The following is a 17,492-nucleotide window of genomic DNA, read 5'->3' as shown; positions in this document are numbered from 1 at the left end:
AAAATCAATTCCTAACCTGCAGGATAGCTACCCATGAATATTCCAAAAAAATGATCACCCCAGTTGCTGGAGCCTACATTTACCTACAATGTCAAAAAAACGGAGCGATTTAAGGCCAGAAATAAGAATCACCACGAAGGCACTGTCACAGAAGGCACTAAAGGAGAAGCACTTGAGGAGGAAGGCCAGCGCGGCTGATCCCCGTGACCCTGGCGCAACTGCGGACCACAGCGTCAGGACGCAGGGGTGTCCAGTGAGGCTGCGAAAAGAAAGGGGACTCACGGTCTCTCCTTGCCCCCGGTGACGATCAGCCCGTCTCGAAGGGTGGTGTACATGGCAAACACAGGCCCGTTGTGAGCTCTGGCCACGATTCTACACAATATGTGGTCTTTCCACACACACACATCTCCACTGATGGTACCTGTAAACGTCAAGTTATTCTGAAAAGGAGTGGGGAAGGGGAGATAAACTCATCAAAGGTTCAGGCAGAGTCAAACAGCAATTCTCTACGTAAGCATGAGCTGCAGTCACCCTTTTGATATGAGGAGCACGGATGGCAGGAGAAACAGTGGGGTCAAGGGTCAGAGACCCTGAACTCAAGGCTGTTAGGGCCGCCTTCTTTTCCACGCCTGCTGCCTATTAGCTGCAGTAACCTTGGTCGAGACTTCTAACCCCTGCCAGTGTCAACTTTTCACGTGTGAACTGAGAGCATTCACACTCTCTGAGTTCCCTTTGAATTAACAATGCTGTGATCCTGGTTTATTTCACCCCTTTGAATCGCTTCCCTCTAGTTCCCCAAGGAGTTAACTTCAAAGTCACTAGTAACCCAGAGTGGAAAAAAGAACAGGAAGTGAAAATAACTTTCATAATAGTTTTGATAGCTTTGATAAAATATTTTGTCATGGAAGGTGAAACTTATCTGTAGCAAAATAGTAGTTTTGCAGTTGTATATGAAAATTAACATTTCCCATGATTTCTTAAAATACTAAAGTCAATGCATTTCTGCATGAATCCAAAAATAAGATAAATCTGTTAAGGTACCAAAAGTTTAAGAATGCTTTAGATGATTTCAAAAATTTCAATCTTGATATAGTTCATTTATGCAAAAACAAGAGAAATCAAATCCTGCATTATTGCTATTTTGTCTCAATTTAACTTCCCTTTTAGAGCAGCTTGTGTAAGATCCTGCACCGAAAACAATATGGAAAGAACCAATCAGAAAGTAAGATTTGAATTATACCAAAAACAGACTTTCTTTCATCTTTCTGAGAATACTAGTTTGTATGTTTAATTCCCCTGCAACAATTTAATATTATTTCAAATTCCTCATATTTATGCTTAATCTCTGTAACTCACATTTGGAAAACAATGATAATACTTGTCATACGAGAGCATCTTAATTTATGCCTCATCTGCGACTGGGATGTAAACACTAGCATTTTACCTGCCCTGCTCTTCACCTAGCCCCTAGCATGGCGGTGGCTTAGTGGTTAGGTGGTTTCCAACTCCTGTGATCCTGTGAACTGTAGCCCGCCAGGCTTCTCTGTCCAAAGGGTTTTCCAGGTAAGAACACTGGAGTGGGTTGCCATTTCCTTTTCCAGGGGATCTTCCTGACCCAGGGATCAAAACCTGGGTCTCCTGCATTGTAGGTGGATTCTATACCGACTGGGCCACGAGGGAAGATTAGAGGATATTCAAAAAGGCTTAAACTGAGTCAGTTCAGTTCAGTCACTCAGTCATGTCCGACTCTTTACGACCCCATGGACTGCAGCACGCCAGGCCTCCCTGTCCATCACCAACTCCCAGAGCTTGCTCAAACTCATGTCCATCGAGCCAATGATGCCATCCAACCATCTCATCCTCTGTTGTCCCCTTCTCCTCCTGCCTTCAGTCTTTCCCAACATCAGGGTCTTTTCCAAGGAGTCAGCTCTTTGCATCAGGTGGCCAAAGTACTAGAGTTTCAGCTTCAACATCAGTCCTTCCAATGAATATTCGGGACTGATCTCCTTTAGAATGGACTGGTTGGATCTCCTTGCAGTCCAAGGGACTCTCAAGAGCCTTCTCCAACACCACAGTTCAAAAGCATCAATTCTTCAGTGCTCAGCTTTCTTTATAGTCCAACTGTCACATCCATACATGACTGCTGGAAAAACCATAGCCTTGACTAGACGGACCTTTGTTGGCAAAGAAATATCTCTGCTTTTCAATATACTATCTAGGTTGGTCATAGCTTTCCTTCCAAGAAGTAAGCATCTTTGAATTTCATGGCTTCAGTCACCATCTGCAATGATTTTGGAGCCCAATAAAGTCTGTCACTGTTTCCATTGTTTCCCCATCTATTTCCCATGAAGTGATGGGACCGCATGCCATGATCTTGGTTTTTTGAATGTTGAGTTTAAGCCAGCTTTTTCACTCTCCTCTTTCACTTTCCTCAAGAGGCTCTTTAGTTCTGCTTTGTTTTCTGCCCTAAGGCTGGTGTCATCTGCATATCTGAGGTTATTGATATTTCTTCCAGCAACCTTGATTTCAGCTTGTGCTTCATCCAGTCCAGCATTTCACACAATGCACTCTGCATATTAAACAAGCAAGGTGACAACATACAGCCTTGAGGTACTCCTTTCCCAATTTAGAACCAATCCGTTGTTCCACGTCTGGTTCTAACTGTTGCTTCTTGACCTGCATACAGATTTCTCAGGAGGCAGGCTGGGTGGTCTGGTATTCCCATCTCTTTAAGGATTTCCCACAGTTTGCTGTGATCCACACAAAGGCTACAGCATAGTCAATGAAGCAGAAGTAGATGTTTTTCTGGAATTCTCTTGCTTTTTCTGTGATCCAACAGATGTTGGCAATTTGATCTCTGGTTCCTCTGAGATCTAAATTCAGCTTGAACATCTGGAAGTTCTTGGTTCACATACTGTTGAAGCCTAGCTTGGAGAATTTTGAGCATTACTTTGCTAGCCTGTGAGATGAGTGCAATTGTTCGGCAGTTTGAGCATTCTTTGGCATTGCCTTTCTTTGGGATTGGAATGAAAACCGACCTCTTCCAGTCCTGTGGCCACTGCTGAGTTTTCCAAATTTGCTGGCATATTGAGTGCAGCACTTTCACAGCATCATCTTCCAGGATTTGAAACAGCTCAACTGGAATTCCATCACCTCCACTAGCTTTGTTCGTAGTGATGCTTCCTAAGGCCCACTTGACTTCACATTCCAGGATGTCTGGCTCTAGGTGAGTGATCACACCATGGTGGTTATCTGGGTCATGAAGATTTTTTTGTACACTTCTTCTGTGTATTCTTTCCACCTCTTCTTAGTATCTTCTGCTTCTGTTAGGTCCAGACCATTTCTGTCCTTTACTGAGCCCATCTTTGCATGAAATGTTCCCTTGGTGTCTCTAACTTTCTTGAACAGATCACTAGTCTTCCCCATTCTGTTGCTCTCCTCTGTTTCTTTGCACTGGTCACTGAGGAAGGCTTTCTTGTCTCTCCCTGCTCTTCTTTGGAGCTCTGCATCCAGATGGGTATGTCTTTCCTTTTCTCCTTTGTCTTTTCTCTTCTTTTCTCAGCTATCTGTAAGGCTTCCTCAGACAACTCTTTTGCCTTTTTGCATTTCTTCATCTCGGGACGGTTTTCATCATCGCCTCCTGTACAATATCACGAATCTCCATCCACAGTTCTTCAGGCACTCTCTCAGCTCTAATGCCTTTAATCTGTTTGTCACTTCCACTGTCATACTTGAATGGTCTCGTGGTTTTCCCTACTGTCTTCAATTTAAGTTTGAATTTGGCAATAAGGAACTCATGGTCTGAGCCACAGTCAGCTCCTGGTCCTTCTTTTTTTTTTTTTTTGCTGACTGTATACAGCTTCTCCATCTTTGGCTGCAAAGGATATAATCAAACTGATTTCAGTATATGGTGTGATGATGTCCACATATAGAGTCGTCTCTTGTGTTGTTGGAAGAGGGTGTTTGCTATGACCAGTGCGTTCTCTTGGTAAAACTCTGTTAGCCTTTGTCCTGCTTCATTCTGTATTCCAAGGCCAAACTTGCGTGTTACTCCAGGTATCTCTTGACTTCCTACTTTTGCATTCCAGTACCATATGATGAAAAGGACATCTTTCTTGGGTGTTAGTTCTAAAAGGTCTTGTGGGTCTTCATAGAACCGTTCAACTTCAGATTGTTCAGTGTTAATAGTTGGGGCATAGAGTTGGATCACTGTGATACTGAATGGTTTGCCTTGGAATCGAACAGAGGTCATTCTGTTGTTTTTGAGACTGCACCCAAGTACCGCATTTCAGACTCTTCTGTTGACTATGAGGGCACCTCCATTTCTTCTAAGGGACTCCTGCCCGCAGCAGCAGATGCGATGAACACCGCCCATTTTGTAACAAAACATTTGCACTGATTTGCACTGTTGCTTCAAACATAATAAAGTCAATTAGGACTAAAATGCTTATCTTCAAGTTTATTTTCCACTGGGAATGGGCAATTGATTAAATAAGGAATTTTATATGTGAAGAAAGTTAATGTGTATGATATAATAATGTCAAGCATTTGAGCGTGTACATTTTTCATCCGGAAAGAAAATTACTGGTCTTGTATTAAGAAACTCCATGATATTTAGCTGAAGTTTGACATGGCATAATGAGCATTTTCAGTGGTGTTTTTCCTCAAAAATGTAAGTTTTAAAATTCCAGAATTATACTTTTCTTCCTTCAAGTGTTACACACCCAACATAAATACTTAAAGAAAACCAACTTAGGTTTTTGATGCACCAAAGGATTGAAAAACCCTGGCCAGGACAAGATATTAAAGGAAAGAGAAGTGTCTTGTAAACCAGAAGTCCAAGTGGCACGGGGCTGGGGAAGAGACGGCCTTGGAGCACCCTTCCTAGGAAGCCAGGGCAGGGCTGTGCTCGCGTTCTTCCCCTGATGAGACGCGGGCCCCGAGCACTTCCAGCCTCAGGATAAGCAGTGAGTTAAGACAAGAGGAGGCACGGGAAATCCTAAACCAAGCGCCCTCTTCAACACTGGCAAGCCATACGTCACAGTTTGTCTTTTATTCTGACAGATTATTAGGGCCTCGGAGACGGAGGGTGGCAGAAGGTTAAGGACAGCTTTTGGAAATGGCCACAGCCCAAGGACTCAAGTCTCCATGGTAACCTTTCTCCCTCATTCACTTTCTTTCCCACTCCCTGACTTCTCAGAGTATCAGAACTGGAAAGATGAAATACAGGCAGGACCGGGACACAGGCTAGAATTAGTGGACTACAGTGCCATACACACCACACCCACGTGGCTCATCTATCTAAGGCGAGAAAAGCCCGAGCAGTCCAGTCTGGGCAATTCACAGCTACACGACCACAGGCAACTGAAGAGACATACTGCACCAAACGCAACAGCAAGCATGGTCTGCATCTGCGCGTCCTCCAGAGTGCTCAGGAGCCCCTTCTTGCTAAGAAGAGCTCTTCCTGCCAGGGTCCAGAACTTGACGTGCTTTACTCCCACAGAGACAAACTGGGAGTCTGAATCTGGCCGGAATTCAGCCACAAAAATACGCTGGTTGTGACCAGCTCTGCTGGCAATTTTGGCACCTAAGAAAAAAGACACAACAGAATTTTCCAGGTGAGTATAAGAACTAAGCTGATTTTTTAAATAGGATTAAGCAGTTACTGAAAACATATAGCTCAAAAAACAAATGCTTATGGAAAGAAAGCCCAGGGAATTACCTAGCAGTCCCGTAGTTGGGACTCGGCACGTTCACTGCCAAAGGGCCAGGTTCAGTCTCTAGTGGGGGAGCTAAGATTCCACAAGCCTCATGGTGCAGCATCCACTCCCCGCCCCCTACACACACACACACACACACACACACACACACACACACAAGCTAAGATTCCACAAGCCTCATGGTGCAGCATCCACTCCCCGCCCCCTACACACACACACACACACACACACACACACAGACACACACACACACGGCCTGTCCCTTGCACTGCTACCTAGCAATCATGTGACAGATGATTACTAGTGCCCAGGGTCCTTTTTACACATTTTGCAAGTGACGTATGACTCGAGGAGAGCTTCAGTATAATTTAAGGGGCATTTCAGACTGTGGGAACCATCATCTCTCTTCTTTTCTTTGCAGCTCTATGAATTTCACTTTTTATTTTTCCACAGTTCAGGTCGTTGTTCTCTCTGCGTCCATCAGGTCATGAATTCACAGGGAAAGGGCTCCCACAGTTCAGGCTCCTTTCCACTCGTTCTCAGGAAGGGTGCTTCTCTGGGTGGGCCAGCTGGAACTTCGGCTGAACCCAAGTCCCTTTCTCTCCGGCGTCCTTCTTTTTCTCATCATTTTCCTTCAGGCATTTCGGGAAGCTATCCTGGCTCTCAGTGTGTTTAAAAGGCTCAGTGCACACATTAATTCCCTTGGCAAGAATCTTGCCCTTGTTTCTTTACAATAAAGTCAGACAGCATGCTGAGTTACACTGCAGCCTCTCCCATTCTGCCATGGTGTCATTTGTGGGGCATTCCATTTTGAACAGTATCTGTTCCCTTGATATCTACACTGTCACCTTTATCCTGGACTTGCAAGCATGTGGCCAAAGGACTGGCACAGGGCCCCGCTTTCTGAGAGCCAGAGAACAAGCAGCAGGGGCCTCTCCTCTCGCCCTTCGTGCTGGTCATGCTGGCGAATTACTGGAAGATGGCAGTTCTGGCCGAAAGGTGAATTTCACTTTTTATAACAAAGTTTTGTCTGAAGTGTATTCAGGTAGTATTACCTTATTGCTCTTCCATTATCACTTACAACATAATTCATTTCCATTCTTCAGTAAGATCCTTTCAGTTCAGTTCAGTTTAGTCGCTCCGTCGTGTCCGACTCTTTGCGACCCCATGAATCGCAGCACGCCAGGCCTCCATGTCCATCAGAAACTCCTGGAGTTCACTCAGACTCACGTCCATTGAGTCAGTGATGCCATCCAGCCATCTCACCCTCGGTCGTCCCCTTCTCCTCCTGCCCCCAAACCCTCCCAGGATCAGAGTCTTTTCCAATGATCCTTTATAACCAACCAAATAATAATTACAAGACCCTTTCATGCACAATTTCTTACTGAAAGGAGAGAGGAGTGAATCATTTTTAATATTAGTAACTCAGTAATTTATGCTTTGTTTCCAATTTCACTGGGTTTTTAAAGTGGAACCCACCTACAACAGCTTTGTATGTGTACTGAGTAGGGCTGTAATGAAAAACGGTTTCAATCAACAAGTTAATACAAATATGAAATAGGTAATTCGTTTCACCCTATACTTATTTATTTATTTAAATTACAAAGAGAAAAATCCTACCTTCTTGCCATCTCCAAATGGTAACTGTATGCTCTGGGTCTAGCCCCACAGAGAGCAGGAGTTTCCCAGTAGCACTGAAACTGACTGAACACACCCCCTTTGAATGGTAGCATCTTAGAATGGACAAAGTCTGCTTGTTCACGGCATCCCAGATGTGAATAGACGGAGCTGTGGCTAAACAAAGATAGCATCCAACAGCTGTAATACGCCTGTTACAGATGTTTCCATTGCTAAGGCTGACGCATACTTATGTCTGAAACATGGAAAAAATACATACCAAAGGACTGTATACTTCATAAAAAATAACTCAAAACTAAGACTAAATTTTAAAAAAAGGAAAGGAAAGAGAAAGGAGAAACAGGGAAAAAAAATACAGACTACTTCCTCAGGCTGTAGTCCAACGGCACTTTTGAGAAAATAGATTTTAGACAAACAAATTAGGCAATCACAACCCTAAACAACTTTTGAAAAAAAATGCATGTTCTAGATACATGTTGAGTCTTTATATAATTATGTATATTATGGAGAAATATGCAAACATTACACAATAATCAAATACCAAGATATATTTAGTACTTATGTTATATGAAGGAGAGACTGAAAGAGAATACAAATTGTGAAAGGCAACAGGTAGGAAATCACATGAGTAGGTCACAAAGGAAATTTTCAACCGAATAGACATACATCTAGTAAAAGCTAAGTGCATATCACTCTATAAGACAGTATTTTTTTAAAAAAACAGGATTTTATGGGAGAAATACAACAGCTTATCCTTTTAAAATTTATACTTTTTTTTTTCTTTGTAGCCATTTTTACTGCTTAAAAAGATTTCCCAGTTCTCTGGAATTTTTAAGTTAAAAAACCATAGTTTTGAACTGTTCTTTTTTCATGAATTGCACCCTATAAAAAGAAACAGACTTATGTGCAGTCTCAGAACACAAGTACTTTTAGTAAAATAATACATGAAAGTGCATTTGCTTCAAATTATAAATCTGCTACAAATATTGCAAAAATAGAGAAATATTACATAGTGACAAGCTGTCTTAAAATCACTTGATGCAGAAAGAAATTTCAGTCTCTCAAGAAAACAGTCTGATAAGTCTAGACTATATTTCACGCCATCTACAATCCATAGTGCACAATGAGAAAGCTGACAGTTCTTCACACAAGGCTTCAATATATTAACCCTGGGAGTTAAATTTGAAAATTGTTCAAAGATTTATGCAACTGCAAAAAAATAAAACCAACATGGAAATAGACATAAAATTTTACCACATAACAGAGCATTTATGTGTGAAAAACTGACCGCAATAATTTAAGCACTGGACTAAAATTAGAACGTTCCTCATTCAATAAAGGTGAAAGGATATGAGGAACTGGTCAACTTAATTCAGTAGGAAATGCTGGTGATTTACACACACACACACAATGGAGATCATTCTATAATTTTTTGCCAGTGACAAATATTAAACAGGTCTTCTATGATACAGAAATGCTTTTATATCTATAAAAAAACTCGGCAATCCATATATGGTATTTGTCTAAATGTGATGATGTAGCTAATGAATTTTTAAGAAAGAACACTCAATATTCTCCAAATTTAATATTTCATAAATTACAAAGCAAGTAACTTTCAGTAAACTGAATTACTGAACTTTTCAAAGTTTTCCTTAAAAAATCAAATGAGATGGTAAGAACTTATACCAAGAATTTACCTCTTAAAACATATAGGTAGGACTATGTTATGAGACTGTTACACATTTAGAGTGCTCTAAACTTACATCAGTAGCAATATTTAAGATTTAAATTACTGGACACTCTCAAGGCCTGCCTTGCTGCTAAGTCGCTTCAGTTGTGTCCGACTCTGCACAACCCCATAGATTCTCCAGGCAAGAACACTGGAGTGGGGTGCCATTTCCTTCTCCAGTGCGTGAAAGTGAAAAGTGAAAGTCAAGTCGCTCAGTCGTGTCTGACTCTTAGTCACCTCATGGACTGCAGCCCACCAGGCTCCTCCGTCCATGGGATTTTCCAGGCTGGAGTACTGGAGTGGGGTGCCATTGCCTTCTCCACAAGGCCTGCCTTCAGTTCAGTTCAGTTCAGTTCAGTTCAGTTCAGTTCAGTTCAGTCCAGTCGCTCAGTTGTATCCCACTCTTTGCGACCCCATGAATCGCAGCACACCAAGCCTCCCTGTCCATCACCAACTCCCGGAGTTCACTCAGATTCACATCCATCGAGTCAGTGATGCCATCCAGCTATCTCATCCTTGGTCGTCCCCGTCTCCTCCTGCCTCCAATCCCTCCCGGCATCAGAGTCTTTTCCAATGAGTCAACTCTTCACATGAGGTGGCCCGAGTACTGGAGTTTCAGCTTCAGCATCATTCCTTCCAAAGAAATCCCAGGGTTGATCTCCTTCAGAATGGACTGGTTGGATCTCCCTGCCATCCAAGGGACTCTCAAGAGTCTTCTCCAACACCACAGTTCAAAAGCATCAATTCTTCGGCGCTCAGCTTTCTTCACAGTCCAACTCTCACATCCACACATGACTACAGGAAAAACCACAGCCTTGACTAGACAGACCTTAGTCGGCAAAGTAATGTCTCTGCTTTTGAATATGCTATCTAGGTTGGTCATAACTTTTCTTCCAAGGAGTAAGCGTCTTTTAATTTCATGGCTGCAGTCACCATCTGCAGTGATTTTGGAGCCCCCCAGAATAAAGTCAGCCACTGTTTCCACTGTTTCCCCATCTATTTCCCATGAAGTGATGGGGCCGAATGCTGTGACACAAGGTTGAATCATGTTGTCTGGCTCTCTCCTGTAATCTGAAAGTGGTCATGCCTGAAGCTGAGTAGCTGAGATACTCCTCCTGCTGCTGCCCTTCCTGAGGTCGCCAGAGAGGCACGTTTCACGGACTTGGCGTGTGCCCAGGGACATCCCGTCCTTTCCGATTCTTGCTTCTGGGCAGTCCTGTGTTCCTATGAACTCAGGCTCAGAGAAGTGAAGTGCCTTGCCCGGGGTCGCAAGCCGCGGTGCAGAGCCAGCCTCTAGAGGCGCGTGCTATCAGCACCTAGCTGCCACACTGACTTTCTCCGGAAAATCAACCCTACCAACGATCCATAACCATGCTTCACTCTCCATCTCCAGGACACATAGGACCCCTCTCTCTCTCTCAAATAACTTTATTAGTTTATTTACGGCTGTGCCGGGTCCTTGCAGCTGCACAGCGCCTCTTGAGCTGCGGAGTGTGGGCTCTAGGCTGAGCAGAGCGCCAGGCCCTTCAGCAGTGGAGGCATGTGGGCTCAGGAGTTGCGGCTCCCGGGCTCCAGGGCACAGGCTCAGGAGTTGTGGCGCCTGGCTTTACTTGCTCCGCAGCCTGTGGGATCTTCCCGGACCAGGGGTTGAACCTGTGTCTCCTGCATCAGCAGGCGGATTCTTTACTATGGAGCCACCAGGGAAGCCCATTAGGGTCTCTTAAAATTGCAAGTGGATTTCATAAGAATCAAAGTTTTAAAGGATTTTTTTTCATCCCCACCCCACTCCAGTACTCTCGCCTGGAAAATCCCATGGACTGAGGAGCCTGGTGGGCTGCAGCCCATGGGGTCGCGAAGAGTCAGACACGACTGAGCGACTTCCCTTTCACTTTTCACTTTCATGCACTGGAGAAGGAAATGGCAACCCACTCCAGTGCTCTTGCCTGGAGAATCCCAGGGATGCGGGAACCTGGTGGGCTGCGGTCTATGGGGTCACACAGAGTCAGACACGACTGAAGCGACTTAGCAGTAGCAGTTTGCCTTGATGGAGCATAGTAAACAGTTCATTTTAAAAACAATATTTTAATATGGACCATTAAGTGTACCAATGGCTGAGACGGTAAAAAGCATCTGCCTACAATGCAGGAGACCTGGGTTCGATCCCTGGGTTGGGAAGATCCCCAAGAGAAGGAAATGGCAACCCACTCTAGTATTCTTGCCTGGAAAATTCCATGGACGGAGGAGCCTGGTAGGCTACAGTTCATGGGGTTGCAAAGAGCTGGACACGACTGAGCAACTTCACTTCACTTCCTCTATACTGGACATTACTACTACTGTTGGACCCAGCATCCCTTCCTTCCTTCTTTCTTAATAAAGCTCTGATTTTATTCAGGAATCCATGCCTCCCTCATGCAATACAAGCGATTCAGGGGAAAGACACTGCATAGTCATAGTCTATGCCCATTGTGATAAGACCTCCACACATCCCACAGTCCTTCTCATCCCTCCCCCTCAGCCCCAACATCAGTGATTCAGTTCAAGGCTTTGCTCACATCTTAAAATGACTCACTCAGGCTAAAAGGCAGTACTAATTTATTATTATTTTTAAAATATTCATGTATTTGGCTGCAGTGGGTCTTAGTTGCAACGTGCGGGATCTAGTTCCCTAACCAGGGCTCAATCCTGGACTCCCTGCATTGGGAGTGAGAGGTCTTAGCCCATGGACCACCCAGGGAAGACCCAGGAAGCACTGATTTTAGGTTGTGGTTTTGAAAGAGGATTTTATTCTCTTTCCCACTTGATGAAAAGGCAAGGAAGCATATAACTCCAACCCTTCTATAGCACAAATACAGCAGCCTCGTGGGTGAAGCTGGTGCTGTGGATGGCAGAGGGGAAGGGACGGGAAGCACACTGGGGCTCCTGAATCGGCAAAGGCAGGCGGGCACCCTCCCTCTGCACCCCTGGGCAATGATCAACTTCCTTCTTCTCAGTCATGAGAGGGCCTGTGGAAGACCACTAAGTCATGTAGTGAACTGCCTATAGGGACCTATTCCAGACAGAGCTCTCTCTCCTTGACTTGCCTTAAGGATCAGAAGTGTCAGATTCTTACTTCCTCACAGTCTTAGGTGGGCTGAACACACTCTGCCAGAGAGAAAAGATGTCCCCTTAGGGTCTACTCAGAGCACAGCTGCTGTACTCAGATGGCAACTAGACCGCCCCTTCCCTAACACACGCACTTATTTACTCTCCCGCATCCCAAAGCGGGAGTCTTGAAGCTTCTCCCACTACCCCAGCACCTCCTCCTCACCCTCAGATGATGAAATAGCAGCAAAAGCCGTCAGAGAGGATCCTCCTTATTTTCCCACCTCCACACCTGCCAGTTTTCCTGCATTTGATCCTACACTCCCTTCATTCCTAATGACTGCAGATAATTTCTGCCTGCCCAACTCTCTCCCCCAAAGTATTCCACTGTCTCATTTAGCCAGCTGCTCAAGCAAGAAACTAACTTAGTCTCTGTTCCTTCCTCTCCATCATGCCCCCATCCACTCCATCAGAAAGACTGCTGGCCCTATCTCGAAAATCTAAGCCATCTTTGCCTAGTTCTATTTTCACTCCTAGCACCCTAGTTTAAAATGTCTTTTGGCTGGACTACGGCAAGAGCCTCCCAATTTTCTGGAGGCTCTTTCCTCTCTGCTCTTAGTAGTGCAGAAAGTGATGTACTCAGAGTATAAATTAGACCACATAAACTCCGTTGCCTACAACTCTCCGGTGATGGACTCTGTACTTCGTAGGAATGCAAACTCCTCTCCATGACCTGCGAAGCCCCACGTGACTGACCCAACCTCTTTCAAAGTTCATCTCAGAGGCTTTACTCCAGTCACACTAACCTTCCTGTTTCTTGATTCAGTGTTAGGGCCCCCACAGCAAAGAGTTAACACAGCAGGACTGAATTCACCATCACTAGAATGGCCTGCTTGCCAGGGTGTAAGAACCTGACTTCTGAAATGTTTCCTGTGTCGATAAGGCTATTTGTCCATCTGGGCACCGAATACCTGCCTTCTCCCGGGAGTATGCTGTTTCAGTTGCTGTCGCTCCATGTCTACGCGATCAGCCTCCAATAACAAATCCTGGTCTCTGAGTCTTCAGCGGCCACCCTGGGCAGAAGCTGGTAGAAGCAGGTTCTGTGTGGCCCCCAGAGCAGTGCTTTGAAAGAGACAGAGATCTAGGAGCGCCATGCCTTGACCCTCTAGGACCACTGGGGGTGTGGCTGGTCTAGGAGTCTGAAACCAGGCCTGAGTCTGGAGCCCCCAGACCGCCCTCTGGCCGTCGCTGTTTAGTGTCATTTTTGGCCTGGCTAAGTCCTAACACTCCTGCAAACCGCTGCTTTGTCGCTGCCACCCTGCCGTTTTTTATCATGTTTATCACCATCTTAGATCACGCTATTTTAAAAAATGTACTTATTTACTGCCTGTCTCCCTCTAGAGTAGGACTCAGCAAACTTCTACTGTAAAAGAGACAAAATTGAAGATATTATGCAGGTTCTTATGTAATACAAGGAAACAATTTTCTTTTGTAGAAAACAAATTTCCACAAAAGTTTTATTGATAAAATTCACCGAGTGAAAATTTTTATAATATTGATCTACTAATGAGAATTAATTTTTTTGAGGGGGAATATTAATTCACTTAAGTAGGGTTCAAAGTCAATGTTCTTTATTTTTTAAAAAAATTACAGATGTTCATCTGTTAATGATGACCTATAATGATTTTCAATTCTGACAATGTCTCACAGATAGGTACTGTCAAATATGAATATCAGTCTGAAAGCAAATGATTTTAACTGAATATGTTAACCACTTGGAAGGCATTCAGAAAACTGTATTAGCGTTCTGGCCTGATGTTTGTCTTTTTAGCATGTATTATATTGCAGAATAATAACTATAAATTGAACATTAGGGGGAAGTTCTTCAACCGTACAGTTAAACAGATTTTTAAAATATGGCAATTTTCTTTACACTTGTAACAAGATCTAAAAAAATGCTGCTGGAACTGAAATTTGAGCCCAGAAAATATACTTGCTGCAAATTTGTGTGGGAAAGGGAAGCTGGCGTCTTAATTTCTGATGGGATGAGACGCGCACAGTACAGTTCGGCATGGCTTGAGATTCAAGGATTAGCTGTCGCCAAATGGCTCTCCTGCAGTATGAGTTTCACATACAAGCACTGTAATTTCAACGTGTGTAACTGCAATTGTAGTTTCCTTGTAACTTCAGGTTGAATCATTAAGAAACACTATCAAATCTGCAGCAAAAACTCATTTCCAAAGCCATTCAGTTTTCCATAATAGAGACTGAGGGCAGTTTGTCTCAGAAAAATTTCTGTCCTGGCTCTGAGTGACAGAAATTGCAAAGAACAACAACAAAATGTTACTACTGCTAAACCACTGCACTGCTGTGGCAGGGCAAGTCCGGACACTCACCTTCTATTTCTGACAGAAACTAATGGAACTGATGATGGTTAAGGCTATGAGGGCAAATAAAGTTAACTGCTGACTCTCAAAAACAAAATACTGAGGTTCAATTATACACGATAGATTGAAATATTTTTCACAAAGCAGCTGCTGAGGAATAACACAGAGAATAAACCATAGGCTTCAGGTGCCTTTAAAGTCCATAAGCCTGTAAATTTTACAAACTATGTCCTCTTTTCTGCTCTTGCTCCACACATATTTTTACCACCCTCAGTTGTAGTACATCTTAACAGATTCCACTTCAGGTTGTACTGAATTACTGTTTTCTTAAGTTATTTGAAAATATTATCTTTTCAAGTTGTTACATGGAGACCATTTATAGAGGCAAATTGTCACTGAAAAGTCAGCACTGATTCCTCCAATAAACAACTGGCAACATCTGTCAACCTATCAAGAACCAGTCAGAATCATCTGCCCCTTTGCTGCCTGTTTTTAGTGACGACTGATGTTGTTCGCAGCGCCCTCAACTGTTTTAGCGATGGTTCTTGGCAAAAGATCTTCAACAAGTTTATTTTGTCTGGACACTCATTCACTGCAGCCAGACATGACTTAATTAAGCCAGCAATAAACAGCTTGTCCTGATTAGCTAACAAATGAGTCATTCAGAACCTTACTGAGGTTTTAGCCAAATTTTCTTTTTCTTTTTTGAAGAAATTCTGTTGTGATGAAATATTGTGTTGTTTAGATAATTTTTAAATTCTATTTTGCCTATTTTTGGCGGCACCACACTGCATGCAGGATCCTAGCTCACTGACCAGGGATTGAGCCTGAGCCGCCTGCAGTGGGAGCCTGGGGTCCCAGGCACTGGACCGCCAGGGAAGTCTCAAGGTACTGTTTTAAAGTTCCTGATTTTTCTGATTTTTGCTTTCCTGTGACCTGGAGATACTGCAATAAAGTCAGTGTGAAAATGTTGACATATACTGTATTCTTTCAGCACAGCTACAGTATCACCGCATAAAAAGCACGTTTTACCATCTCATTTGACAACAAAATCCACACTTCACTGTGCCTTTATAGTTTGACATCCAGCCTATTTTTCCTTTCCCCTCTCTTGTTTTGCCAGGATAGATATGCCATGGTTAAAAACCAAATGGCAGCAAAGTGGGTACCCCTAGAGAATGTTGTATTCAGTGAGATAAGTCAGAGAAAGACAGATGCCATGCGACACCTCTCATATGTAGAACCTAAAAACCAATACACGTGGACATATACGCAACCCAGAAACAGACTCACAGATACAGAGAGCAAACTAGAGGCGACCTAAGGAGAGCGGGAAGCGGTGGGGCAGACGAGGGGCAGGAGATGAGAGAGAAAAAATGCTTTGTACAAAATAGGTAAGGATATATTGTATAGCACAGGGGAAGTATAGCCATTATCTTAATAACTTTTAGTGGTATATAAGCTATAAAAAATGAATAACAGTGTTGTATACCTGAAAGTTATATAATGCTGTATATCAACTATAATTCAACAACAACAAAATGTTGTGGAATATAGCAGTACCTGCAGCACTCAAAACCTGTCAAGCTTTAAAACAGAACCACTGCGACCTGTAGTGTGCCAAGCTGCACTGGAAAGCGGTGAGTGCTCAGAACAGTCTCTGCCTCAACCCTGCCATGAGAGCACCAAAGCTGCCGTGGACAGTACGTGACTCAACGGGCAGGGCCATGTCCAGAAGCCTCATCTGTGGATACTGGAATCTGAATTCCTCACTGCTCATGTTTTGTGAAATTTTATTCTTCCTTTGATATTTTCCAACTATTTAAATGACTAAAACCTATACTTAGTCATGGGCTGTACAAAAACAGGTGGTGGGCAGATGTGGCCCAAGGGTGCTAAGTCTGCGAACCTCTGCTCCTGAGTGTAGCCCAAGAGAGCAAGGCCACTGTCTGCTGTGCCAAATACATTTGTGGCTAAACAGTCAAATCACGAAACCATGGCTTATCCTAGAGGAGAAGGAAATGTGTGCAAACCACTGGGCAGTATTTTCTTATCAGACTGGTGATTCCTACTATCGTAAATGAACTGAAACTGAGTTGAAAAAGCCTAAGCTATTATAATATCTAAAAACAACTGACATGCATTTGTTCATCTAAGAGGTTTGTAACTTCACAAAGTCATGGTCAAATTCAATAATAAAAAGTTATTTTCAAATCTTTAAATGTTCTGTTGATCTAACATATGCAATAATTTTGATGATTATATAAAAACAGTAATTGAAAAGTTTTTATTTCTAGGCAATAAAATTTACTGATTCATACTTAAGATCAAATTTTACCTTTATTCCTACCAGCTATATGATATTGGCAGGTTAATACCTACTATGGAGAGTTCTCGTGATGACGAAATAGGTATTACAAGTAAAGTGCTTATAACAATTCTGAGCATGCTAAAAAAGTCAAAATATATCAGTTTAAAAAAATTACTGTAGATTGGGCTCAGTATCATGACATTAAAATGATGTATTCTTGACTTTTAAAGAACGCAAAATAGTTCAGCTATCTTATTACTCTATAAAAATGTAGGCTATCACTACTTAACAATATGAGTAAAATAGAAAGTGATAGATTTCCTTACCTGACATGTCTGCTGAATCACCTATAATGGAAAAGTAGCAGAAAAACAATGATCCAGAAACAGCATAAACACTATATGCAAAATTTATAAAGACTCAACTGCCATAAGATAATTTTAAATAATTTAAATAACTGTGTCATATATAAAATTATGTAAAATTGAGTATACTGTAAGTGAAGCCACTAATTCCAATTATATATGCATATTAGTATTATATGCATATGACCTTTTCATCTTTAGATCAGTATTTTCTTTAGTGACTTACATGAAACTAGAAAAACATTTAAAATAGTCCTGATA

General features: G+C 42.8%; 1 protein-coding gene across 4 annotated transcripts in view; it reads right to left on the bottom strand.

The window, feature by feature from the left end:
* Positions 1–17,492, bottom strand: part of EML5 (EMAP like 5) — a 152,548-nt gene that overhangs the window by 8,706 nt on the left and 126,350 nt on the right. For 3 of the 4 annotated variants that reach the window (XM_068965460.1, XM_068965459.1, XM_068965457.1), the window contains 4 exons: positions 17,193–17,213; positions 7,341–7,514; positions 5,379–5,587; positions 283–440 (listed from right to left, as the gene is read on the bottom strand). In XM_068965460.1, the coding sequence (XP_068821561.1) occupies positions 283–440; positions 5,379–5,587; positions 7,341–7,514; positions 17,193–17,213 (562 nt within the window). The remainder of the gene's footprint in view (positions 1–282; positions 441–5,378; positions 5,588–7,340; positions 7,515–17,192; positions 17,214–17,492) is intronic. The other variant, XM_068965458.1, reaches the window with a different exon arrangement.

This window comes from Capricornis sumatraensis, chromosome 2 (assembly GCF_032405125.1).
Source record: "Capricornis sumatraensis isolate serow.1 chromosome 2, serow.2, whole genome shotgun sequence".
Lineage (NCBI taxonomy): Eukaryota > Metazoa > Chordata > Mammalia > Artiodactyla > Bovidae > Capricornis > Capricornis sumatraensis.
The sequence above is the reverse complement of the archived record's forward strand: the minus strand, read 5'-3'. Positions and strand labels throughout refer to the sequence as shown.